At 36.4% G+C, this 27569-nt stretch overlaps 4 protein-coding genes across 6 annotated transcripts; 2 read left to right on the top strand and 2 right to left on the bottom strand.

Moving 5' to 3' along the window:
• Nucleotides 1–562: 562 nt before the first annotated feature.
• Nucleotides 563–2144, bottom strand: LOC132194430 (kelch-like ECH-associated protein 1B). Its single transcript, XM_059615684.1, has 7 exons — nucleotides 1971–2144; nucleotides 1695–1826; nucleotides 1492–1625; nucleotides 1213–1423; nucleotides 997–1154; nucleotides 736–935; nucleotides 563–576 (listed from the first exon to the last, which is right to left on the bottom strand). The coding sequence occupies exons 1-7, from the start codon at nucleotides 2091–2093 to the stop codon at nucleotides 563–565; spliced, it is 972 nt and encodes a 323-aa protein (XP_059471667.1). The 5' UTR covers nucleotides 2094–2144.
• Nucleotides 2145–2675: 531 nt separating this feature from the next.
• LOC132194110 (large ribosomal subunit protein uL6) lies at nucleotides 2676–5023 on the top strand. Its single transcript, XM_059615197.1, has 5 exons — nucleotides 2676–2783; nucleotides 3054–3192; nucleotides 3372–3485; nucleotides 3543–3756; nucleotides 4880–5023. The coding sequence occupies exons 2-5, from the start codon at nucleotides 3055–3057 to the stop codon at nucleotides 4984–4986; spliced, it is 573 nt and encodes a 190-aa protein (XP_059471180.1). The 5' UTR covers nucleotides 2676–2783; nucleotide 3054; the 3' UTR covers nucleotides 4987–5023.
• On the bottom strand, nucleotides 5005–7273 carry LOC132194109 (protein fuzzy homolog). Of its 3 annotated transcripts, none has more exons than XM_059615194.1 (9): nucleotides 7156–7273; nucleotides 6912–7068; nucleotides 6711–6835; nucleotides 6408–6555; nucleotides 6228–6350; nucleotides 5963–6160; nucleotides 5484–5865; nucleotides 5290–5431; nucleotides 5005–5171 (listed from the first exon to the last, which is right to left on the bottom strand). In XM_059615194.1, exons 2-9 carry the CDS (start codon nucleotides 7065–7067, stop codon nucleotides 5114–5116), a joined length of 1332 nt encoding a protein of 443 aa, XP_059471177.1. In that variant the 5' UTR covers nucleotide 7068; nucleotides 7156–7273; the 3' UTR covers nucleotides 5005–5113. The 3 variants fall into 3 exon arrangements, with proteins under 3 accessions (XP_059471177.1, XP_059471178.1, XP_059471179.1); XM_059615195.1 differs by having other exon boundaries at nucleotides 6912–7092; nucleotides 7156–7270; XM_059615196.1 differs by lacking the exon at nucleotides 5963–6160 and having other exon boundaries at nucleotides 6912–7258.
• A 226-nt stretch (nucleotides 7274–7499) lies between these two features.
• On the top strand, nucleotides 7500–9938 carry LOC132194201 (solute carrier family 35 member E1 homolog). Its single transcript, XM_059615349.1, has 8 exons — nucleotides 7500–7656; nucleotides 7717–8020; nucleotides 8293–8417; nucleotides 8475–8545; nucleotides 8640–8777; nucleotides 8837–8962; nucleotides 9029–9277; nucleotides 9386–9938. Exons 2-8 carry the CDS (start codon nucleotides 7827–7829, stop codon nucleotides 9584–9586), a joined length of 1104 nt encoding a protein of 367 aa, XP_059471332.1. The 5' UTR covers nucleotides 7500–7656; nucleotides 7717–7826; the 3' UTR covers nucleotides 9587–9938.
• The last annotated feature ends 17631 nt before the right edge of the window (nucleotides 9939–27569 follow it).

The raw sequence follows: 27569 nt of genomic DNA, 5'->3' as shown, positions 1-27569 counted from the left end.
ATCTAATCATTGATCAAATATAATCTTCTGATACTTTAAATAAAAAAAATTTACCTGAATAACATAAAAAATTTACTAAAAGGCTTTCACTTGTTTAGCTTATTATGTACAAATTTTAGTTTTGGCTTTCAGCTATTCAAATCAATTTGAGTTTCATATCAATTAAATTGATCCATTTTTGAAAAAAGCGGCTGTTTGCAAATTATGTGGTCTGGTGTGTTTAACAACATAGAGCATTCTGGAGCATTCATTCAGAGCACTGCTGTTCCTTCATTAGGGTAATGGGCTTCTGGCAACGTAATTAAGGGATGAATACAAAAGAGTTAGAAAATTATTGCAGAGAGTTGAGATAGCAGCGCGCTATCGCACAATTTCCCCGTGTTCTTGCGAGAAACAGATGGTCTTTTTCCCATACCACTCTCTGACGTGAATTATTTTGCTTTTTGTTGACTTCATCGTAATAACGCAAAAACCGCGAACCTGTGAGCAGAGAAATTTAAACACGACACAACTTTTGTTATATTGGAGCAATTTTCAATATTAAAATAACTTTTCTGTGCCTTTAGTATGCCTCTCCTGATCAAGTTTATTATTAACTTTTTTTGCTTTAATTCAATAATCTTATGAAATAGATTATTAGATTACAAGATATTGAATTCATTTTTTAAAATTTTATTAATATTATTTTATTAATATTTATTAATATAATTTTAAGTGGTATAAATTAAATGTTACGTTTGTTTTCTTCCTTGCAAAACTCTGAAGGAATCTCAATTTTTGCGTCCCGTTTTGATGTGATATTAACAAAAACAGCAACCTTCTCCGAGTCTGTCAGCCAAGAAAAAGTTTCAATGTTTGCCGAAAACTCATGCGAAGTTAGAGATAGAAGGCGTAGTTTTGGCAGGAAAGATCGCATGACCGCGTTGACCCCATCACTGCAAAAAAATTAATAAAATACTCATGCTCATATTCATAATTTATTTTTGAGCTAATTACGGGTGATTGCATTGAGCCCAGCGCATGCACGCATTGATGAGGGTCATTTCCGAGGAAATATTCAATTTTTCGCTGTCGAGAAGAGTGAGCAGACGCGGTTTTGTAATGCCGAGAAAACATTTGCTCAGCAGTGCAGATGCAGCAGAAGTTTTGATCACCTTGCAAACAAATCTCTCTTAGATTTCCACGAAATTTGCTATAAAATATATGTAGTACCCTCAAGCAATCTTCGAGGAGCTTTTTTTCGTCTAGCAATTCAGCAACATACTCGGCGGCGAAAACTTTGATCGGAGTGAGTTTTTTCCTAGCAAGATCAATGCAAATTTTCTGGAGATTCAGCATGAGGTATTTGTTAGCGCTGACTGCCAACTCAAGCAGTTCTTCAAAGCTAATCTCCTCTTCCGCAATATCTGAAGTGTATGAAAATCTGCAAGAAGTGATATTTATATTTTTTAATAAAAAAAAGGTGGATCAAAGGCTCTATTTTTAGTATACCTTAGCAAGTGCTTAAAAATCTTCGGCTTGACATCTTTTATGACCACGACGTCTTCATTTGGAAATTGCCCAAGAAACATCGATCGGAAAACGTCGCTTGCGTAAACCAGAATCACTTTGTGAGCTCTAATATTCTGAAATGGTAATGTATGTTACATCAAATTTTCAAATAATGTATGTAAATTTGAATTTCTCCAACTAACTGTGTATTCCGACTCATCAAAACTGTCGTCTTCATTTAACTGGAACTCGCAATCTGTAAGCTGGCCTTCTTGGAACATCATTAAACCTCTTTGCTGTAAGGAGAGCGACACTGATTGGGATGTTGAGTGTTCCTTCAAGAATTAATTTTCAAATTATTTTGAACAGTCACTTGACATTGTTTCAAAAATATTTTAAAATCATAGTCACTTAATTAATTTTCTTTTTGCAAATCTTATACTTTGATTTACTTAAAATTTAATACTTTAAATTTTTACCTTTGCATCATTAAAGACTTTATCTTGCTCTTGTGTATGATGTTGCGGATTGATTTTTGTCTGCCCACACGGTAATAATTTTGGTGTTGTCTTGCTGATCATTTTGTTGTTGAAATTCCGCATCTCCTCTGCACAAAATAAAGAAAACACCGGAGGAATGGACTTGTGCGTGCAGCGCTTCTCCGTTTCCTTGAATACTAAATAAAGATGCGGAAAATCCGTGTCTAGAAGCGCCAAGAGTCAGATGCGCGAAGACGGCTAGAGTAAATTGATTATTTACGCTAATGAGCTCATTTGGCGCACTCTGCTTACCATAAGCCTGCTCAAGCAAAGGGGAATCATGGGTAAACACACCGTACAGGTACATATCGATTCAAAAACAATTGTTATTAAAAACTTTTTCATTTAATGTTTTTTATAAGTTTTCTAATATTTATGATTTTTATTATAACATGGACAAATGACAAATTCAATATTTTATTTCAATTTAGAAAGACACGCATATTTAAACTTTTAGCATTTCTTTTTCCTATCAAAATATGAAAAGGATGTCATTGCAAAGTTTAATCCTAGCATCATTAAAAACCTTTTTATAATTTTTTTTTGCAAAAACTGCCTCTTCTCTCTCGACTGCCCACATTATACCACATTCATGCTTCCTTGGCGCTAATTTTCATCGATCATGCTAGCATGCAACGCCGTCCCCCTCTAGCGAGCGCCCGTGTCAATTCCCGCGCCAGTCACGTCAGCGCTTGCCGCTCGTCGTTTGTTTTTGCATGTTTCTTATCCCCCGAGTTGTTGTCTCGTCGTAAGGTAAAGAATATTTGTAATTTTCATCGCCAATCATCCGCTTTTCCTAAATAATTTTCACGAATCCGTTTTGTCCGATCGATAATATTAAGTTTCATCTATTTAATTCTGCAAGTAGTTTACGGATTTCGTTATTATTCGCGCCCTGGACGTTTGTTTACTGTGCCGGGTGACACGTTAGGATCGTGCGTAAAGCATGGGTCCATTCGATTTTGTTTCCATGTTTTAGTTCTGAATTAAAACAAAGAGAAATTAATTTGAGGTTATTTTCAGGATGAAGCAAATTAACACTCAGCAGACTGTGAAAATTCCCAAGGAACTGACATGTTCCGTCAAGAGCCGAGTGATCACGGTCAAGGGGCCCAGAGGCACTCTGAAGAGGACATTCAAGCATTTGGCTCTTGATATTTACGTGAGTATTACTTTCAAATACAATTATTATGTTCAGCTGTAAATTTACAACTGCACTTTCATTGTTTTAAATTTAAAAAAAAAACACTATTCCAAGTGTAAACAAAAGTAATGTTCACTGTAAAGCTCGTAACATTGATCAAGTTAAATTTAAATTAATGTGACTGTTGCTCATTTCAGATGGTCAATCCCCGCCTTTTGAAGGTTGAGAAGTGGTTTGGAACCAAGAAGGAAATCGCCGCTGTGAGAACAGTTTGTTCTCACATTGAAAATATGCTTAAAGGTGTTACCCTGGTAATTAGTTGCTTGACTACATACGAGGAGAATTAAACAAACAATCTTGTCTTCCAGGGATTCCAATACAGAATGAGAGCTGTGTACGCCCATTTCCCAATCAACTGCGTCACCACCGAGAGCAACACCTGCATTGAAGTGCGCAATTTCTTGGGCGAAAAGTACATCAGGAAAGTGAAGATGGCCCCTGGCGTGACTGTTGTAAACTCGACCAAGCAGAAGGATGAGCTGGTCCTCGAAGGAAACAGCATCGAGGATGTTTCGAGATCCGGTAATATTCTATAGCTTCGTTGTGTCTTAGGGTGGAAATTTTGCCAGTTACGTCCGAGCTTTACCACTAATTTTTATAATAACGGCTTAAGTTCAGTGAGGAGTTCAATCGACACCAGTTATCCCCTTGTTTTTTCTGCACACTGCTTCATGAGATTCAAATAATTATAATTTATCAATATACTATGTACTGTCGCTGCCAAATAGTCTGATCTCTGGTTGGTGCTCCACTAAGTCCACTCATGTCCCTTGTCGGACGTGAGAACGGTCTCGGTGGGTTTTGGGTTCATAATAAGCATAAATGTTTTATTTATGAAATAATTTTGTTTGCAATGCAATTAAATTTATTATCAAGTCAATTTATTACAAATCTATTTCAATAATAGTTTCAGTTTAATGTGTATTCAATGTAAACTTATTTAATTTAGCTTACATTCATAAAATTTATTAAAACTTTTTTAATTTTAATTTCCACTTATTCCAATTTAATTTACATTTGATTAAATATTTTATAATTTATTTTGATTTAATTAATATAAACTTATATGGATAGATATAATTAAATTTGGTTCATGAAACATTGACACTTCATTCAAAATTAGTTTGATTTAGTTTCTAAATTAAATTGATTAATTTTGGCGACTTATCTATTTATTATTTGCTAAAAAATCATGGAATAGAAATTTTATCTTGATTTTTGTCTGCCTCAATTTCAATTATTACTATTATTAACTCTTTAGTCTTTATTAACTTAAAAGTTGGGTATTGGAAGCTAAATTGTTATGTTTTCTATTAATTTTTGCCCGTGACAATTAAGAGAATCAAAACATAGTGATTGAACTCAAGCAACCCTCGATCTTGGAATTTGTCTGCTAATTTAAAATAATATCTCACGTCCGAAAACAATAACGCAGTTCTTATGAAGAAGCAAAGCAGAAGGGATGATCGGACAATATTCCATGACAGCGACAAATTATTATATTATATATTATTTCCGAATCATGGAATGAAAAGTATATTTTGTTGATTAGAATTAAATAAAATAATAATATTACATTATCAGTTTTTATGTGTCTATCAATGAGATTTTCTAAAAACTAATTTTTTTCTATATTTTTCCACAGCTGCCCTCATCCAACAGTCCACCACTGTCAAGAACAAGGACATTCGTAAATTCCTTGACGGACTGTACGTGTCTGAGAAGACCACTGTGGTTGAGGTTGAAGCATAATAATTTGTTAAGGCCAAATAAACTCGAAAATGGAAAATTTTAAATTTTATTCCTGTTCATCCAGCACCTTGTACATTTGAAAAACTAAACATTAAGTTGCAGTCCATGTTAAGTAACCATATCGATATCACCAAATGAACATCTTTTCTGAGAGCAAAGTCTGTATTGTTTGTCTGGTGATGACACTGAAACAAGTAATTTAATGATCATCTACATTAACAAAATTTTAAAAGTAAAATCAATTTTTCTGTTATTGCTTAAAAAAATCTTATTTGAAAAAAATTTTAAATCAATTTTAATTACCCTGTTAAATGTCTTGGGATCATTGATGGAAAGAGAGCGTAGAGTTGGTTCGATCCTAACGTAACAGCATGGCATTTGTAAAATTCGGAGCTCCAAAATGCTTCCACTGGTTCTCGTATCACACTTTCATTTTCAGATTTACCTGCAAAAATTATTTATTAAATTAAAATGTTTATTATAATTTGAGATCCAACCTGCTTGAGCATCTGCATCGATGTATTTTTGGACACCAGTTGATAGCATTGGTGACATGGTTTTATAAAACGTCTTGAGAATGTTTGTCCGGTGCACACTAGGCGGTCCGTTACTTTTAGACCCAGCCTCTGTGTTGGGCTCATTACACAAGAGGTACTTTTCATACTCCTTGTTCACCAACAGCAAACCCATGACATTGCTATCCAGCACCAGGTTGTCCGGCAGACTTTTGAAGTCGACCACGCCTTTTAAAACTTCTGAGCAATTTTTCCAAGTAAAATTTACAATCGCTTCAACTTCCGTAATTGCTGGCGAGGGACCGCATAATGTGCAGATTTCGACTCCAGGCATTAATTGGCTCATTACTAAGCGATAGGGAACCTGGGAACATAAAAGGTCAATTTATAGAAACATTTTATTTTATCATTACAGCAATTCCAAATTTTATTAAAATATACTCCAAAAATATTTCTGTAACCTCAGGGCTTTTGTCTGGTAGGAAGACTGGTATATCTCGAGCAACACTAGGTGTCTCATATTGAGTAACAAAAGCCAAAAGCAGTCTCTCAATTGGTGTTAATGTCCACCAACTGAGGGTCGCTACAGCAATCCTTCCGTGGAGCAACACACAACCGTACATTGAAGCCATGTTTTCAACATGAGTCTCCAAGTAGGCCTAAATTGTTAAATATTTTAGAATTAAAAAAAATGAAAAAAAAAATGTTTTTTAAATTCGACAAAACCTGTAACACTTGATTTTCTTCATACAGAGCACATTCCAACATGCCGGTAATATCTGTCGGGTGGTTCACTTTATCAACATCATTGAGGGAATCCAAGATGCGGTCGATTAGTGGGTAAATGTTCTGAAGAGGTGTACAATTATTATTGAATGGTAATTTATAGAGACAATTTTTTCTTACTTTCAACTCTCGCTTGAGGCGTTCCAAATTTTTTGGATCTTTAATCTCTGTGAGACCAACTCTTAAAATCATGGCATTGTAGACGACGTCCAAGACCTTAATCATTTCTTCCTCATTCTTATTTGCGGCACAAATTATTAAAAGGACACTAGAAAAGAAATTGAAATCAAACTAATTTCAGCAAAATATTTTAAATGTAAAAATAAGATTTAATATAATATATAATTATAAATATTGGAATTATTTATCTGTTCTTAAATTTATCTCAAACATTTTCACGAGCAACAACAACTTCAAATTTACCTATCAGCAAACTCTTTCCAAAGTACAGCCTTCCCATCCACAGTTTTGGTATTTTCAAGGATAGTATTTGTGGACTTGCCAAAAGTGTAAATTCCATAGAGGGAGCCAATTGTTGAAAATGAGAGCTGAAAAATAAAATTAGGAAAAAGCGATTATAAGAGCAAAAGATTTTTATTAAATTTATAATTATTTTTTTATCACCTGCTCTCCATCTCCTCTTTTCCTTGTAAATATTGGCAAGCCACTGTTCAGTGTTAGCGCAATAAGATGAGTGCTATTGCTTCTGAGGGCCTTATTTGGTTCCAATGGGGCTTCATTACTTTGCTGCAGATTTTGACTTTCTGTTCTTTTTGACATTCTTCTCTCAAAACAATAAGAACGACTTTCATAATTTTTTCAAGAAATTTGTAAATCTTATAAAATCTCAGGAGTGTTGAAATAATACCGTAAAAAATAATTTTGTTCCTTGTTGAGCCGCTCTTTGTTTCTGTTTATGATCAATTCTTTATTTTGTTGTCGTCATTTGACGTTTTTGTTGTTTGACGTGCCGCGTGTTGTTCAGCAGGGCTGTGCATAAAAGATTTTAAAATCTAAATTTTATTACAATTCTTAAATATTTAAAAGAATCATTATATATTTTTATATATCTTGTTATGAAAATTATTTATATTTGAGTTTGAATTACTATAATTTTAGTACAAAAGTGTAGTTTAAACAATTTGGTATCTCCAGTTCTTCAGCTCCTTTCCATACAACCCTGCTGCACTCGACGTACTCAGCTGTTTATTGTTGACGTATCAAAATCATCCTTTCTGCAGCCGCAAAATCAATGCTGCAATGGCTCAGAGGAACCAACTTGCCTAATACTCGAATTAGGCTCTAAAATTAGACGCTGGTCAAGCAGGAGAGCGTCGCTTCAACGCAACAACCCTCTGCTCAGCTCTAGGTATGCCGACAAGCTCGCAAATCTAAGCAATTTTCAATCATATGCTTGTCAATTATTTAGGTCACAATCATGAATGACTGCCGCGGCTGGACCGCGTCAAGCTGATGCTCATGTGGCCTCTGTGATTCTGCTTCTTGCACTCTAGGATTTTAATTTGAAGTGAGGACATCATGTCGACGCACACCAGGGAAGTGCTCAAAGTGCTGCTGCTGTGTTTCCTCTGGTACACGGTCAGCTCGAGCAACAATGTCATCGGCAAAATGGTACTTAGCGAGTTTCCCTACCCAATGACGGTGACCATGGTTCAGCTTTTATCCATCACTGTGTACTCAGGTCCCTTCTTCAACATGTGGGGAGTCCGCAGGTACATAATATTATGGAATTTAAATTTTCCAATAATTAGAAATATCTTTTTTTATCAATGATGTCATTTACTAAAATTTTAGTGTATATTTTATTTTGCACAATTTAATTATTATATTAGAAATTTAAAATATTTAAATTTACTTTTATAAAAATCCACTGATTCCTTAATCCAATTCCTTTGAATTTAAGTATAAATTTTTACTAATGAAACCTTCCGAATTCCAAGTATCATATATTTTGTATAAATAGCCCTATTTTTATTGCCCACAGGTATGTGGACATAGAATGGAAGTACTACATGAAGATAATTGTGCCTTTAGCCTTGGGGAAATTTCTCTCTTCAGTTTTCTCACACGTAAGCATATGGAAAGTTCCCGTCTCTTATGCTCACACAGGTAACACTCATCAGATATATCAAATTTCCAGTTTTAACATTCTTTTGCTCTTTTTAGTTAAGGCTACAGCGCCCTTGTTCACAGTCATCTTGGCTAGACTGATAATGAAAGAGCGGCAAACAACAAAGGTATATAGTAAAATGAGATAACAAATTAGCATTTTTCAACAAATTTAAGTGGAGATAAGGAAAACTTGAACTAATTTTTTTTCATTGCTTTCAGGTGTACTTATCACTGGTGCCCATCATTCTAGGGGTTGCAGTCGCCACATTGACAGAGCTGTCATTTGACATAATTGGCCTTGGCAGTGCTCTAGTTTCAACGATGGGATTTTCTTTAATGAACATCTTTTCGAAAAGAGTAAAAAAGTCGTGCGTTAAATGAAAAACCTTTAATATGACAAAAAATTATTTTTTCAGGTTCTTAATGACACCGGAATTCACCACCTTCGACTATTGCACATGCTGGGTCGTCTCGCACTCTTTATGTTTCTCCCCGTTTGGTTTTGCTCAGATTTCTGGAAGTTGTTGTACGACTCTAACGTGGTGAGTTAAAAAAATAAACACTTGGTCGACATGATTAAATTAATTGTATTATTTTACTTATTGCAGAACTTATTTGGCGGTTCCAATTACAAATTGCTTCTGCTGCTTTTCTGTGATGGCGGTCTGAACTGGCTACAGAACATCCTTGCCTTCAGCATGCTTTCTCTCGTCACTCCACTGACCTACGCCGTCGCATCCGCCTCAAAGAGGTTGTTCGTAATTGCCATATCGCTCTTCTTCCTAGGAAATCCGGTCACTAAGACCAACATTTTTGGCATGAGTATGGCCATCATGGGCGTCCTTGCATACAACAAGGTAATTTTTTATTTACTTAAGAATTTCATTTTATTTACAAATAAAGCAACTTTTATCTTTCCTGAATTTTTACCATTTGTGTTAATGTGCAAAATATAACAATTTTAGGCAAAGTACGACATGCGCCACACCACAAAGAAGGAAACCTTACTGCCGATGACGGGCAACAATATTTGGAAGGACAAGTACACTGTGCCGAACAATATGCCTCAAATTCTGCCAGCCAGATACACGAACGGCCACACAGACAGTAGAGACTTTCTGAACAACAATCGCTCCGCAGGCGGAAACACAATGCTGTCAATATAATGCATAATTCTGTGAAAGAAGTGAAAGCTTAAAACATTTTCGTGTGACCCCCATGACCCATCAGGTACCACTAATCGACAACCTGGATTAATTAAAGAAGAATGTTTTGTTGATTGTTAAGTATTGCAACTTTATTTTGCATTTTCCAATTTGTCACTTCAGTTTATTGTTGTGCAAATTGTTATTTGTATCCGAAGAATCTAAAGTGTTAATTTATTTTTGAATTGCGTTTTGGCATCGACGGTGCTACCTGGTGCCTGCACTGCGATGTTCCTTAATAATAAGCAATATTATTTATTGGAATGATTGGAACATAAATCAATAAATCTTTGTGCAATACCATGCGAATAAATATTAATTTTTTTCCAATCTGCACATAGAAAATTCATCTTGCATTGAGTTTTTTTTTTATGAAAAATATTTTTCTTTTTAAAGAATATATATATGCTTTTATTAAATATCAGAAGTCCAGCCAATTTCTAAAAAGGAATTTACTGCCGGTGCTCTTCGACTTATTCGCGCTTACACATTTTAATTGAGCAATGAGCAAAATAAATCTGATTTGATGCTTGATAATTAAATTATATCTGATTCAGAGGTTGCACACCTAACAAGGGCGATACATCAACCTAATATTGACAACGTTTCTTGATCTATACTATTTTTTGAACCAATGAAGTCACTACTTCAGCGCCTGTGGCAAGCAAGAACGCAACCCGCGTGCCAATGAAGCGATGCAGGTTGCCAGCGCTGTTCCGATTGCTTTGCTTCCTTTTCAGTGAGCTTGAGTTTACTGCAATATGTAAGTATGGTATGAGTGCATTTATCGTGGGCAAAGTGGAAGAAGACACGCTCGATTAGTCGTGAAGATTTTTTCCTTGCTTTGGCCTTGTAAAAGTTGAATGAATGTAATAGGATTACAATTGTGCAGTGCCGCAGAAAGCGTGGGAGGGTTTTTACGAAGAAAACGATTTTGAGGGAGAATTTTTTTTTCTTTCCAGTCTAGTATTATTGCTTCACACTTTATTGAAGCTTAAATGCATTGCAAAACATAGCGAACAAAGGGAGCAATAAAACGGACCTTTGCGACACGCGTTTTCCCGCTTCATATAAAAAAACTAGGGCCTACTTCCTGCAATCATAACTCATGCTTTGTGTATAGAGGCGAAGTATATAAGAACAGCTTTACCAGCAGCCTGTGGCTGAATTTTGCAATATTACGCCTTACGCCATTCTTTGGACGGATCACTCAATTTTTAGCTGAATAAAGTGCTCAGACAATATCAGAAGCAGTCACGTTCGTTTTGCTTTTTATGTACTTTTGTGCCTTCCACTGCTACCATTCTATGCGCAGCAATGAAAGAAAAGCAAACGCTCCAGCCATCAGCATTTCGTCTTTTGAGTCAGTTTTTCTCGCGAGATTGATGAATGTTGGCAGTTTTTTCTGTCCCTGCTTCATTGTGCTAAAAAAGCAAGTGTACAAAAGAGCATTGAAGGATGCTGTGGGTTCCAAATTTTCTGCTTTTTAGCACTGAACAAAGCAAATGATGAAACGATGCAAATATACTAAATGGACGAGTCATTTCTCTTTTGTAATTTCTGGACAAATGAGAGTTTCCTGATGCGCGTTTTATGATGTTTTGTCAATTTTTTAAGTAAGCGACATCAAATCAATGTATGTTGAGCTTAATTATTAAGATAATTAAAGCGTTTTTAATCTTATTTGTTTGAGCTCATTGAATATTAAAAACTCAATTATTTTGGTTTGGCTAAAAAAATTAAATAAGACGATATATTTTTAAGCTTTGTTGCTCGAAATGCCTGTCGAATGCAATATATAAAGGTCGACCAAAATAATTAAGTTTCAGCGGCACTCAATCATTTAGCCTCGTAAATAGGGTCATCTGACAGGGTTCCCTTATTACTGTTGACGAGATTTTATGTGGCCGCAGGGCAATAACACCACAGCTAATGCGGCTGTCGCAGTTTTATTTTATAACCTAATGGCTAGAGAGAGCCGAGTGAGCTCGCAAAAAGTGGCAATTGAGCGAGAATTATGACTCTCTTTAGTTCCAATTTAATTCTGAGTGACGGTCTGGACAGTGCTTCGCGCTCGACCAACTTTTCCTTTTTTCATTTTTGCTTTTGACCGCTGTGTGCGATAGTGTGAAGAGGTTAGCTGAGTGACTGACGTGCACACAGAATGACGGCCGTCAGTTTTTATATCTAAAAAAATAAAAACATTTAATTCCATTTCGATTATTATAATTTAGATTTTAAAATTTGAGACTTCTAAAAAGTTCAACAAAACGCTTTTGGACATTTTCCAATTAAAATTAAGGCTCTTGCAGTTTTTTCCAACAATATCTTCCCAATCGTTCTTCAAGCAGATACTTTTTTCAATAAATCGAATCAATTCAATGTAAACATTATGGTAATCAATGTGGAGGAATCAGCACTGTTTAAAAATTTTATTTATTAAACAAATTATAACCATTTCAAATTCTTCCTCAATTTATTTTAAACGATTTCCTTTCCATAAAATTTTCTTGTATTTGAATCGAAGTAATAATCTCAACACATTGAAAACGAGAGCTTTTTTCCCATATCTCAGTTTCCGTTCACGCCATATTCATCTGCAAAAGCGGTAAACGCACATTCCCCTCTCATTTGCATACATGCCGGAGAGTTGATGATTACCCAAGGACAATATCAGCGCGGGCCATAAAATGAAGTTGCTCCATGCTTATCACTCCATCTCACTCGCTACATTTTTCTTTATTGTTTGCGAGTCAGTTAAACGGCCATAAAGTTGAAAATGAGAGTGCTCGGCGCCGCGCCTTTTCTCTGCCCGAAAATAATAGGCGCGCCGGCAATTGTAAATCGTCCAAGCCTCTGAACCTGAGCAGCAATTCAAAATGTATGTCGCATGACGAAATTTGTAAAGAAAATTTAAAAGCACAGATCGTGTCTCCGAGTTTTTTCCGTTGCTGCGCAGAAAAATGTTTGACCGCTTGAACGAGAGGGCAAAAACTTTTCCGATTTCTCATCAAGAAGAGAGGGATGTTTTTTCGGAGGAGCGCGCTGCATAATGCCTATTTATTTATTTATGAATCACATTTTCAGTAAGCAGAAGCAAAAATCGTGCTCCATATCAGTCCTTCCATGTATAGCTGCTCAGCCCCGAGCATTTGCATAATAAAATAAAGCGCTCTTCCCTCCATCTCGTATTTCATTATGGTCTCTCTCCAAATCATGGGTCGGGCGCGTTTTTCCAGCAGCGTTGTTTCGTTTTTCTCAAGCTCGCAATTTATTGGATTGCGACGAGACCGCCGCAAGTGAAGATTTAAAACTTAAACACGATGGCCGACCCTTTTGTTATCCGCTGAGAATCAAAGAGGAACCAATCTAGGCCGCAATAGATGGCGAACACTTTTGGTCGAGCCCACCTTGCTTTCGGCTTACTTTTCCGGTGCCCTTTGGGAAACCTACATTAAAGTAAAGGAAGAGAGTGACCGGTTGGTTGACCACTTCCTTCATTCCCCGAGGGAAGGCCCGGGCCTTTTTTAATTTCCCCCGAACTACACTGCATACAAATCAGTTAGGTAAGGGATCGTCGGCTAATTCCATAATAGGAAGAGATCAAATAAGGTGCCGTTTATGAATATTCATTTTGTATGTGTTCATATTTAGGCTGCGTTGTAAGAATTAAAATTCAAAACAAAAGTTGAATTCAGTCTTGAATTTTCATAACGGCATCATATTTGATTAATTCTTGTTAATTGCCTAGAGAACTTGGAAATCTAAAAAGTTTTCGGTCGGGCCGGAGAGGAAGCAACTCGGCGAAGTGCCAATAGAATTGCAGATTCGCATGCGACGCTCTGCCTGATGGTCCAACGGGGAGGGCTTTTGTGGCTTTTGTTTTCGTCGCGCCGACAACAATTCGGAAATATTTGCACGAATTTACATTGTAATTGGACGGGGATTTTAATTTATTCGCGCTGAAACTTGGCTCTAATTATTACGCCTTTGTGCATTTGTATTTTAATGACTTGCAAATTACACACAGAAGGCGGCGGGCGGCAATGAACGCACGCGGCATTTCACTGCTGGAGCTCCCATAAAAAGTCCTGGTGCTTGCGGTTTTGAAATGAGCTGGAATTATTATTTCCATTTTCCTTTGCGAGAGAAACGCCCGCACAACAACTGGCGCGAGCGGCCACGAAAATAATTATTTGCACATTTATGGAATGAAAGGGGCTGTAAAAAGACCCCGGTGGTTTCAGAGGAACCACCGCGATTGTGCTTCAGAGACAAGTCGGCGGCGACGAGAGTTGCTGTGAGCATCTTTATAATAATTTCCGACGCAAATGACGCAGCGGAATAATTATTTGTCATAATTTTGTCGCAGCACAAAGAGGTGAAATGAGTGCAAGCTTTGGACAGGAGGAAGATCCTCTTCACTTTTTGTTGTTCGCTGAGGGTTGCAGAGGAATGGCGGTGACAACAACAAAATAATATGAATTTCAAATTTTTGTAGTAACGACATATTAATGCTCTTTTTGATGAAAACTAAGATTTCTTATAACTTTGAAGCTGTTTTTTCCTCAGTAACTAACAATAAAGCTTTTGAACTATTGTAAGTTAGCTGGGCGGTCAAGATAGCATTTGTACGGTGACAAATTTAAATTTTGGCTTTGGTCAGGTCAGGCTTTTTTATCGCCCTCAGCGCCCTCATACTATTTTTATGCAAGGAGCAAGGAAGTTATAAAAGTTAATAATTAGTAATTAGCTAGATAGCAAAATTTAAGATGGAATTTTGTACGGTACCTTATTTAGCTTCAATTTCCTTGCAGCTTAGAAATCGATTGAGAATTTTACACCCTTAATCCAGCGTATCGTACACAGACTCCTCTTCTCGGTAAAAATGGAAATCGATACTTTGGGTTTAGTGCTCTGATATTGGCGATTGCGTATTATATACGTATTTGTCTTACGTGCAAAGCAATATAGTGTTAATATACAGAAAGATAGAGAAGAACAAACAGAGGCACGCACTGGAAAAGCAAAAAATATTGATTGAGCTCTCATCTCCGGAATAGAAGCACCGGGAAAGACTTTCTTTCTCATTTCCGAGAACGCTCATAGTTTGGCCACCTTTGCCGCCGACGTTAAATCAAGTGGGCAAAGATAACGACGTCCTGCTGAATTAAGTGCGAAGTGGAAAGAGTCGCTCTCTTTATTTTTCTTTCCGGCTGCGGTGAAAAAGAGGGTGTCCACTTGGCCCTCATACCCTGGGGATGATGACCTGACCTCAGCCGTTCCTCTCATCACTTTGCTACAGCCTAGGGAATTTGTTTGCGGCGCAAGTTAATCTTTTTAAATTGTTCCTCTGATGGATGGAGCGTGGAGAAAATTAGCCTGTTGGGACCACAAATACACACTGGAGGAAAACAAAGAGCAGACCAAAGACTATTCTTGGCTCGTAGCTATACCTCAGCACATCACGCGGATTTCTCCCGAGTACGTCTTGAGGAAAATTTGCCGAGACGCACTACGTCATATACCGTCTATTGATTATTGAGTCTAAATATAATACATTAAGCAACATCCTTGCCAGTGCTTACAAGAATGAAATCATTTCTAAACAAATTAATTTAATATATGTTTTTTTTTATACAGGCTTTAGGCAAAGTTATTGAAAAATAAATGAATGGCAAGCATTTTTCTCTTGAGGTTTACAATAAAACTGACTTATGGGGAAAAAACTATTTATTATTTTAACGTTTTTTAATTTAAATTCGGCGTTTCATCAATAAGGTTATTTTTTTGCATATTTTTTTTCTACAAATTTAAATTCAAACATCATGAATCTACCCTCGATCAAGAAATTCTTCTTTTGTATAAAATATTGCTCTTTTATTAGTAATTTTTGCTAATAAAAACACAAATCAAAAATTGCTTTCGTCATTTTTCATAAATAATTAAAATGAAGGACATGCCCCCTACTGCCAAACGAATTTCAATCTCAATCTACTCAGCAGGCCTGGGAAAATAAGCTTCAGGGCAGGCTGCTCTTATATAGTGAGAAATCCATTTATTATTTAACTGCTTTCATTCAAAACGAAATAAGCTGTTGCTTTCAAATGATTAATGAGTTGAGATCTGTTCAAATATTTTTCTTCAGATTGTTAATATTTTATTTTTCCTATAAAAAAAAATTAATATTCTGCGCCGAGTTCAAATATACGAGCTGAAAATTTATTCAGTTAGTAATAATACAAATTTCTCTGCCTAGTTTGATAAAACTAGCTGATTAGCGCCGGAAATTTCCTTTCCTCAGCTAGAGTGAGTAGCAAAATTAACTGAGTGGGAGGGAAAGCAGGTTTTCGTCTGATTAAAGCACGAAACACGTTGTTGCCTAATAACTGTGTTATTAAAGGGAGTTTGCCGAGTGACAAGATTTAAATTGCTGCAATTAATCACTCTGAAGACGCGCGTACGAAATCGTGCTGCTGCTCCTCACACGACGCTCCATAAGACTCGAGTCGGAAACACTCTCAGTCTCTCTGTATAAATGGTTTCCACCTGGAAAAGGTCAAGGAGCGCTCTGCTGGTCTCTGCGTCACATTTGCTGCTCAGCTGGGTTTGGCGTGCAATCATGCGAGCTTTGAGTGTCAGCAGTCAGGATCTGGGAGAGTATTATTTCTTGCTGACGCCACTTTTATTTCCACAGGGAAAGTCAATTTGGACAGGACCCGAACATGATCATAACAGTTAAGAAAATAGTTTTTATATTTTGGTGTATTCTTTTTCAAATATGCACTTCACAATAGATGCAAATTCTGTGCCTTCCGTTCTTCTTCGAAAAAGAGGCAATTTTGCATATTTATAAAGTCTTAAGTTTGCTCATTCAGGAATTCTCTAACTTTTTAACCAACAGGGAGAAAAGTTGTTCACCCGTTTTCCCTTCCACTTTACATACAAGGGACGCTTTTTGAGCGGCAAGAGTTACTCGGTGAAATTAAAAAGAATCATGAATGGCCGTAAATGAGGCACGTCGCGCGGATTGTGCAGAATTATTATTTGATGCGACGCTCAAAGTTTGTGCATGCCCTGCTCTTGCTGCAAATGAATGGAGGATGATTTTTCAAGAGGCCACATTGAATATTCATAGAACTTGTCTCGTCCCATTGAGTGTGCAGATTTTTCTTCCTTGACTCTTTCCGCCTGCATTCACTCACGATCTTTTCATGCGGATATATACGGCAAATTTTGCTAACCAAGTGTGTGCGCCCGCGAATCTTGACTTGTTTTACGATGAGATTTAACTGCTGCTTTATTGCTTCATATTTGAGTGCGTTTATAACGCCTATAGCAAAAAAAGCCATTACAAGAGCCGCGCGATGAAGAAGTAATCATGAACGTCCTCTTTAATTTATTTCCATTCGCATTCTCTACTAATACCAGAGATAGAGAAGTTATCATTTGAGGCTGGATAAATGCATCGAGACGAAATATTTCCAAAAATAAAATTACCATTCTGGCACTTTTACTGGCAATTTGCTTTATATGAACTTGGAATTATTACTCATAATTTTGGTTTAGCTCCAATTTTCATGCCATATAATGCGAAATTGGGAAGTTTTAAGCCCAGCTTGAGCAACACTCAAATTATGTTGAACCGCAACGGCTAATTTTCCTTGACTTGTGCACAACGAACAAAGTTTTTGGACAAATCTGCAGCACCAGGCTGGTACAACATCTCATCATGCATGGCCCAGTTGTAAACTAGATTTATTATCACAGTTAAAATTTGATGTCGCCAAGTGATGGAGAGGAAATGGCGCAAGAATCGCCCCTAAAAAGCAAGAGCGCAGTTTCATAGCCCAAGTTTGGACTCTCAATTATCATAACGCACATAAAAAAGTGCGTGTCTACTTTTAAATGCAGCCATTTCTTTTGTATAAAAACGAGTGATGGCGATGGCGCTACTCAAATTTCTGCACAATGAATCCAATTTCTGATTACAAAAGTTAATGGATAATAAACCCATTTTAGTTCAGAGAAGGAGATTATTTATTATAATTGTCTGTAATTGTTTTATTTCATTTATGTAATAATTTTTTTTATTTGCGACACCATTTACATAATGGGGGATATTCACAAGGTATGTTGGCTCATGATGTCAGTTAGCATGTCTCTCAACCTTTATTATGCAATTTTGAATTCTATATTTGACATAATTGATTTTCTATTTAATTGCATTAATTTATAAAAAAATATTATGAGCATTATGATTACTATATGTAATTTTGTAAATTACTAAGTGCTTTTAATTAAATTGTATATTTTGAATTTTTGAACAAAAAATAAAAAATAAAAATCAAATATTCATAAAAATTTAAAAATAAGAATAATAATTAATGCAGTAAGGTTAAAAATTAGTCAATTTGGCTGTAAAATAGAAAATTTATTTAAAAAAATGTTGATACAATTCAAATGCTGCAATAATAAACTTTGTTTATAATATAAAGAAGGTCGTGCATATTTACTCAGAAGATTGTTTACTCGCTCTCTTTCTGCGTAAATAGATGCATTTTGCGCGTGCATTTGAAGAAAAGCTTTTACCAGAGGAAAGTGCGTCTCTTGCAATCTCAGAAGAAACAGAGAAAAAAGATTATCCTTTTCAAAACAGAGTGGTGTGCATATATGATAACTCTCTGCTGGTTTCAGTTTTTCATGATATTCTGCGAGAAAAAAAAATAGGTCGGTCGCATGCAAACTATGGTCGCGCTCGCTCTTTTCTGCCCGGCTCTCGGCGCGATGCGAGGGAAAATAATAAAGTTAAATGAACAGACTTATTCCGAGCAGGCCATTCGCTTTTATGTAAAACTATTGCAATTTTGCATGCAGCTGAATCTGTTGAAGAATCTTGCAAAAGGCTTCCAAAATTGGTCAGTGTCCAAACATTGAGCAGTACCGAAAAATGAAGAAGACATAATTTATGCATGTTGAGTTATTCCCGTGCACGTAAACACTGCATTAATCGACTTAATCCCTTTCATCAAATGCAAATCGACCTCAAAATAAAAAATTTGGACTGTATTTACGATTATAAAAAAAGACGACGCCTGATTGTAATTTCTGCGCTTGGCAGAATTAATAACTTTTATAAATGGTGTGAATGCATGCAGGTTTGATCAATAGATTTGTGCTACATACGTTTTGAATATGGCTGTGTTGCAATAACTCGCATGAGAAATCGTGGATGCAAAAATTTATTGAAATATTTCCATCATTTACACGAGCTGTATACGAGTTGGAAATATTTCCATATATGTGAGCTTTATTACTAACTAAACTCATTCTCATAAAAGCTGCGTCAAGGACGCGTCACTTTTGTATTCATTCGGGTCAACTCTTCACCTGACCTGGAAAGTTTCCAACAGCTTGTGCATCAGAAGCACTGCTGCATTATCTGAAAATTGCAGGAGGATATTTCTCCAGCACATCCAATTATTTTTTACAGCAAGCTTTGAGCAAACAATTCTCTTGATTGTTTTAAAGTTCTATATTATCAGCGACGAGCACGTGTCACAGACGATTTTGTAAGACTATATACAATTACATCAGAGCTAATAATTTATTGATCTGCTACTAATCTAATCAGTTTTATTCAAAAAAATCATGAGCTTAAATTAAAATATTTGCAGCCCATATAAATATTGATGAAGAAAATATTGCTTTTTATTATATAAATAAGAACAGCTCACAACACCCATTGAGCTTGTATCGTTCCTTAAAATTCATGCTCTAAATTCCGGTCAAAGAATTTTTATAAATTATCATTGACTCGCCGCTTTCAAATCGAATGCTAACGTGGTAGGAAGCGCGTGTTAGACGCATTTGCAGCGTAGCATCTGCACCGAGCCACCAAGTTGAGATAAATTGATCCCTGGACTCGAAATGCAGCTTCAGCAATAGTGCTATTTATTTATGGTGCGCTCCGCAATCCTGGCAAGGCGAGCATGATAACTGGCTGCTGCTGCTGGCACTCGGATTAGCCGCGATCTAAAAAGCCTCCGATACACACAGAGATTCAAGTTAGGAGCGCATTCATTTCCTCTTCTCTCTCTTTTCCTATTTAGTTTTATTGAATCCAATAGAGCATTTTATTCGCGAGGTTGTGCTTTAGTACTCAAGACGAGAGAGTGCATTACAGCATTAAGACACTACTTGAATCACTGTCTTTGAACTCGCTTCTCTGCTCACTCGCTCGATGCGCTTTCCCAACGAAATACTAACAGTACAGCAATGCAACTTTTTTAAGTGCACATGTCTGTTTGTTACAGTCACTTAAGTGCTCATCTTGGTTAGCTGATTGCAAAAGGACTTTATTGCGCAAAAAAATTTGAAAATTTATAAAAAAATATAAGTACAGTAAAAGCTTTGTGAATTTTAGAATGTTTGAAATAAGAAATACAAAAATCTAATCTTTTTTTTAATTTTCGAAAATGTACACTTTTTCATTGTGGATCGATTTTATTATTTCTACTATATTTATAATTTTTTCACAAGAAAATGTATTTACTTATTTCATCATCTGCAGATTTTTCCCAAATAAAAAGTAGCAGATCAAGAAAAAAATTGTTTTAAACAGTTTTAAACCATCCTTTTACAATTAAACTTAAAACTTTAATATCGGTTTTTATTTAGCTTTTTAAATATTTTTAATATTAAAAAAATGAATCTAAGAAAAAAATTGCGTAGCTGTTCAAAATAATGAAAATTTGGGCTGCAGACGTCACAAATGGTTTTTTTCTGTCATCGTTAGAAAACCAAAGTGTTGAGCTGCAGTCAAAACTTTTGTTTGCGTCGAGCAACTGGAGCATATTTGATTCGAGAGTGGTGGAAATTTCATCGCGAGTCAACTCTGGCCAGGATTAATTTGACGCTCTCACGTTAGTGGCCCTTTGGCGCAATAACAATCATACCTCTGAAGCCGCAAAACACAGACCTCAAAAGTTGGCCGCGCACATAAACAAATTGGCTCGTCAAACACCCTCTGCCAGCACCCGCTTTGCAAAATAAAGCAAATTTACACGGTCGAATTTCGCGTGCGTGTGTGGGCTGGGAAGAGGGTTAAATGTGAATTAAACATCCAGCGTTTTGGGCAGTTTTTGTTTGTTTTCGGGGCTTCTTTGCCGCGAGCGAGCGTCGAGCACCAGCTGGCAGCATAGAGATTGCCCCGGGGTCACGTCTGCCTAGCTGCGAGGGAGATTTCTCTCTTGCTTTCCGCGCCTTGGGTAACGTGACTTTTTATACCCTGCTGCTCCTAACTATCATCATAAAACGGACCGGGATTACTTGTGTTCGCCAGAGCACTTGGCGCCCGCCGAGCAAAAAAGCTGCACGCCGACCAAACCGCCAGAGGGGCCGCCTTTTTAAATTAGGAATTATAAACTGACGGGAATTTCTGATGGGCTTCATGGACGGCAACATTTTCACAGACGCGTGACCACTTTTCGCACTGGCACCTCCTCGTAATTCAAAAGTACCACCTTTTTGACGCGCGTTGAAGCTTATCACCATGACAGGAATTTTCAGGCTATTTAGTTTTTTTTATGATTTAGACTGCTTTACAAATCATAAAATAAAAGAGTTAATTTTTTAATAAATTATAGAAAAGAGCACAACCAAATGATAAAAAAATTAATTAAGCAAATAAGCTTCTTCTCTATTACTCAAAAATTTAATAATAGCTGAAAAGCCAACTTCATTGACCGCAATCGGTTGAATTTTCTAAACAATAGGTATGTTTAAAAAAAGTTTTCTCAGAATGCAAATATGCTCATTTTTGTTTTTAAACATATTATTTAACAATTAATTAATAATATATATGCATGTGTAATTATAATTAAATTTACAAGATAAGTGTATTAATGCAGGCATTACAGCCTTTGAATTGTGGAGTTTAGCGTTTAGATATGGACAATGCGAGATTTGAATTATCATCGTTGTGCACCACGTTGTAAAGAGGATTACCATAATATCTGAATAGAGGCTAAAACCTTGTGTGAAACCTAATGTGCGCATCTCATAATCCATAATACCTCTGTGGACGGCCAGCAAAATAGCTAAGTAAGTCAAGAACTCGGATTATTTCCAAACATTGTTAGAGTCAGTTTAATGGTGGGCCGAGAGCGAAGAAGATCCATCTGTCTGTATTATTTTGGTATCAACAGGTGCAGCAAAAGGGAGCAAGGATGGAGCAGACCTGCCAAGATAAGGAGCAAAAACACACAGCCGGCACTTTTATCACGCCACTAACGGCCCTACTACTTTTCCAAAAAGGAGAGTCGCCCCTGCGGAACGCCATAAACTACATTATGAATGGACTCGATTTTCCTCCACTTTTCATTTTCTTTTGGAAGCCGCGGGCTCAGCCCCGGCGGGCTAGCGGCGCTATCTGCTATGTTGGATCGCTACGCAAATATTTTCTTTTAATCAAAGAGGACGGATTTCGTTTTAGAGAACTGCTCACTTTTTTCCAGGTCTTTTAACTTTTATTTGAATTGAAGATTTACCTCAGTTAAACAGCAGTTTGCTAAAACTAAATAATCTCTGAAAAGAATAATTGAATTTTTGGTGCTTTCGCATCTCCGACTTAAAGTCATTCTGCGACGAATTTGAGAAATGTTGTGCAAAACAAAGAAACGCAAAACTTTTGCCATAACGCGGTGCAAAGTTTTCAAGCTATGCACGCGGAAGACGACTCATGTTTCGAAATTCCTTCAGCAGACTCCAAAGAGGCAAAGCTTGAAGACAGTAATCCTTTGTGCTTCTTTAGGAAAGTTAATTAACATGCAAAAAGTTTAAGCTATGTGGTTTCGCAACAAAAGTAACTTGCATGCTGCGGGTGTGTGGATCAGAGGATGAGTGCTCGAGGATAACAACAGTTGCAAAGTGGGCACGTCGCAGTTGACGAATTAACTTTTTGTTCAAGGAAGATTTCATTTCAGCAACAGTCAGAAGCAACCTATACATTTTTCAGGCATTTCAAGTAAAATTGTATTAATTTTCCATTTTTTTATTTCAAATATATACATTCGTGATAGAGATTAAAAATAGGTCAATGCTGAAATTTCAAAAAACAAAATTGTTTTTAATTGAGCAGTTAAACTGGTTTCTGTTCAGCAAAGATAAGGAAACAGCAATTTAAGGCTCAACAAAGGAAATAAGATGATGGCATATCCATTTGCTTTAACGGCAAACTCTCCATTTAATTCCAAAACAGCGCAATAAATTTGCAACAAAGGAAGCTTGCTGTTTTAATGTCAGCACTTCAATTTTTCGATCCATCCCTTCACCGCATGCATTTTTTTTTTCATTTTGTATAGAGTCCCATTATTGCAAGTTCGCTCTCAACGGCTTTTATTCGAAATATACTTACGTTGACGATTTCCTTGAATAAAAGAATGGGAACAGTAAAAAAGCGCATAACCTATAACCTACATTTCTAAAAATTTTACGAGCTCAGCAACCAACAGAGCAAAGCTACGTTGTCAACGACACGGCTGACAAAGAGTACTATTGTTTAATATTTGCAAAGTAGAAAAAGGGTATAAAAGGTGACACCATTTTTCTGTGAATATTAGGGCGTCAAAACAAAGAATATTATAAAAAGTTTAATCCTCGAAAAGCTAAATTGAGAGCTACTCATGATTCACATTTCTACTCCGGCACATGAAGACTTTTAATTTAAATTTTAATTAAGCGTCTCGTGTAAATTTATTTTATGTTCAGAGAGAGAAATGGAAACTCTTTTGAATTGAGGTGGAAGCCATTTCTACTTGAGTGTGCAGGGAAAATAAAAGCTGGGAAAAGCGCCCTTGGAGCTTACACGAGCCTCGACCATAAAACTTGCACTCGCCGCCGCTTTTGATGATTTCAAACACACTGAACAAAATAAATTCCCTCTGCTACTTTTTTTTATAAAAACACACCTTCAGCTCCCATTCTGCTATGCACTTTTGTTTTTCCCAACCGCGACGTCGCTTGCACTCAACCAAAGCGCGACTGCGAGAGTGGAAGGAATTAAATTGTCAACCCGAGTCGCGAAAATGCGAAGGTGGATAATTAGAGCAGCGAGAGTGCGTGTAATTACAGAGCAAATGTGGCGAATCTGCCAGTGAGTTCTGTCGCTAAATTAGCCTCTCTAATTACAGACGCGCTGCAACTTAATTATTTCTTCCAATATCAAAAGTGCGAGGAGAATTTTCACCAGAAAGGCGGGCACCAATCCTTCCTTCACAGACATTTTTTGAATAAATTGAGCAAAGTTATGTGTAACCTTTGAAATTAAGTAATTAATTTTTTTAACTCATGCTTTTCCCATTAAAATCTCGTAAAAAAAAAATTAGAAAAATTTCATAATTTGATGATATTTTAGTTTTTTTTTTTCATTTTGCCATCATTTAATCTTTCTCTAATTTTATACTGACCGAGAAGAATAAATAAAAGTGTGTTCTTTTATTTATGTATTCAAATATTAATTTAATTTTAAAGTAAAAAAATTTGCCAAATTGTTATCGTAGGTTCTTTGAAGTATTCAATTTTTTATACATAATTTTGAGCTTTATGAAAATCATTAGATTTTAATGTAAATCTGGTTATTCAGTTTATTTCTTTTAAATAGTTTCATTGTAATTTTCCTCATGGAAGGGCAATCAAAAATTCGGCAAAGATAATAATAATGATGTGAGCATTGGCTGTATAAACACAAATGCGAAGCGAATGTTTGGCATATTTGAACGTAATGAACGAAAATGGATTTCGGATGGGTTGCAAATACGGTAGCGAAACACACGCAAATAACCAGGTACAAAACGCACTCGAGCCGAAAACATCAAAGCATATAACGGAGATGTCTGTCTCTCCACGAATGCGTGTGCAAATCGACCTTGCGTCGACATCGACCAAACTATTTTCGCCCAATGCGGTGACATTCGCGATGCTGGCAGCGAAATATAACAGAAAAAAGCGAGCGTCTGTTGGGGTGGAGAGCGGAGCTGGAAAGAGAGCGCGCAGAAAATTTTGACGTCATTGGCGTCGCGAATAATAAAAACACGCCAGCGAATATCTCCACTCTCTAGCGTAATAAACTCCAGCAGTGAGAATAATCTACCATTCAAATATCCAGAAGTCCGTCTGAATTGGACAGCCAAGTTTCTCTCCTAATACAACTTTGATGACCATACCCGACATGTAAAAATCCTAAAAATAGAGAAATATCATTTTGATCATATTGCCAAAGGACTTTAAGATATAAAAATATGTGTACATTTTGGGAGGAATTGATCCCGTGTATTTGCACAGGCGCAAAAATTCGATTTTCCGTCTCTCGTGTTTACGTAATTATGCAGTTATTCAAATACCGCGGTTCTAGTTAACAAACAGAGGAACGGAGAGGATATATTTCTTGTTTGTTTGATGTAGCCAACATCAAACTGAATTTGATTGAGAGTCCAGCACAAATACACTCCTCTGTTTGACACGGCAAAATCTTTCGAAACACCCAAATTACTGAAATTGTTGTAGAGATACGAAAAAATAAAATAAACGCATTTTGAGGGAAATATTTTAGGCCAATGATTTTGTATTTAAATTTTCGTTAATATAATTCGTCCGTCCAAAAGGTTCAGAAATTTTCAGAAGGTATAACGATGAGCTCAATATGACAACTTCCTCAAATTAAATTGTAAAAAAAACATCAATACAAAGAAATTGCAAATTATATTTGACACAAGATATTTTTCTCCCCAAAATATGACGGTGTAGATTTAATAGAAATGTGGCAATTAATTTAAAACAAATCCTTATTATGCGATAATAAACACATTTGACCAGAAGCATTAGGAGTGAAGAGCTTGCAGAAATGGAGGTCGAAAGAACCCTGGTTTCGCGGGACGAAAAGCAGACGGAGGGAGTTGCAGGGTTGGTTGGTGCGCCTGCCTGGCCGGTCGCGGCCGCCCCGCCAGTCGACGGCTCGAGAACCGCAGTGCTGCATCCACCTCGGTGAGGGTAGCATCCCCGCGTGTCTCTCTCCCTCTGTCTCTCTCGCCGACTGCTCTGCTGCTGGTTGTGCGCCAACTCACTCGCACCTGCTTCGTCCGTCTGTCACACACTGCCGGCACTTTTTTCGTTCGCGCGGCTAACAAGTGTTTCCTCTCGCACCTGAACTTTGACCGGCGCCCATATCAACAAGTCTGGCCCCTGTAAGTACAAAAGATTAATTTCAACATCCACCATAGATATATTTTGGCACCAACCGAAAAACTACTGGCGAAATTGCGAGAACATCATTACTGAAAAAATTATATTTTTAAGATGGTAGATAATTACCATTGATTTACTAGAAACTTTAAAATCTTAATCATTAAATTCATGAAGATTACATACAAATAAATTTAAACATTTTTTTCCTTATATAACAAACAAGCAAATTTAATTATTCTTCACTGCAAGATTGAAAATGTTCTTGGTCTTCAATTTTGTTTTTACTTCATTCTTAAAGGGGTCGATTAAAACATTTAAACTTATGTAACAGTTAATTAAGTTTTAGAGAATTAGGACAGGATGAAGAGAACCCTTTATGAAACAAATTAGATATATCTGTAAAACATCACAAAATAAAAATTATTTTGGAATATTTTGAATTTTTTACCAGGAAAGTAAAATACAATTTGATTCAAAATGTTGGTGTTTGTCATTTCAAATAGAGAGTTTTAGATGCGAAGTAACATTGGTTCCTGGATATACATGAAATTTAAATCAAAATTAAAATCAAAGTTTGTCACGCTGGTTGCCTCCATCAATTTTTTTGATATTCTTATTTTATAAACCCTCTGAATGGCTTAGAATCTAACTTTTTTTGCAAGTTTTGAAGCAAAATTTAAGGAAACGTTATTAATATAAAGACGAAAATAGACGATCCTCCCTACGCCCATCGGCGCCCATCCAATTTTCTCATAGATAGAAAATATTTGCATAGGATTTGCATAGGGCAAAGCCAAACTAGCATTATATCAAGATTTATCAGTCAGTAAAATTTTGCCTGTTCGTTTTGGTATCCTCTGTTCTGTTTTTTACGCTGGGGAAATGCGGACGAATGGACATGTGAATATCCGTTCAAATTATTATACAGCGTGTGAGCATCCGCTGGTCACGTAAACCCAAAATTCCGGAGGTCGAAAAACAAAATTCTTCCGTTCGTTCGATGCTGCGAAAAAGGACGCCGTGCGCGTGCAATTCAGCCGTTTGTGAAAGGGAACTCTGCGCGCATTATTCATTATAATAATGTAGAGTGACTTTTGCCGTAGCGAAAATCCAGCGGCGGAAAAATCTACTGGCGAGTGAGCTGTTTTTATTAAAAATGCGAGAGCGTAAGCACGGTTTGTCGTCGGCACATATATTTGCATGCGATAGCAGTGAAGTGGCGAGCAATAAATTGCAGTAAAACCCCAACCTCAAACGCCGCAAACAACAACGGTGAACCGTTTTTGCATATTGCTGGACGCAACTTTAGCCACCATATCACATAATTTTAGTTGAAAATTACTATAAGTCTCAATATTAAAAGCTTAAAATGAATAAAAATTCATATTTATTGCAGTAATTAATAAAAAGAAACAAAATTATCAAGTATTGATAAATCAGGAATAATAAAACCTTCATGAAAAAAGTTTTTTTTTTAATTAAGCAAGGCATTGGTTGCCATCCTGAATATTTTTTTCATTATGCTGGCAAAAGATTGATTATAAAGATTAACTTGTGATATTTGGTTCATATGCATTTGATCATTGATTATCATTAAAGTTAAATTGGATAAGTCACTTCAAGAAGTGCTAAAGTGCTTCAGTTGAAATTAACAAGCAGTCTAGACTTGGTATGAGAGGAAAAGTTCAAATAAAGTTGTTCC

This window comes from Neocloeon triangulifer, unplaced genomic scaffold (genome assembly GCF_031216515.1).
Source record: "Neocloeon triangulifer isolate White Clay Creek 2 clone unplaced genomic scaffold, ASM3121651v1 ptg000006l, whole genome shotgun sequence".
Classification (NCBI taxonomy): Eukaryota; Metazoa; Arthropoda; class Insecta; order Ephemeroptera; family Baetidae; genus Neocloeon; species Neocloeon triangulifer.
The sequence above is the reverse complement of the archived record's forward strand: the minus strand, read 5'-3'. Positions and strand labels throughout refer to the sequence as shown.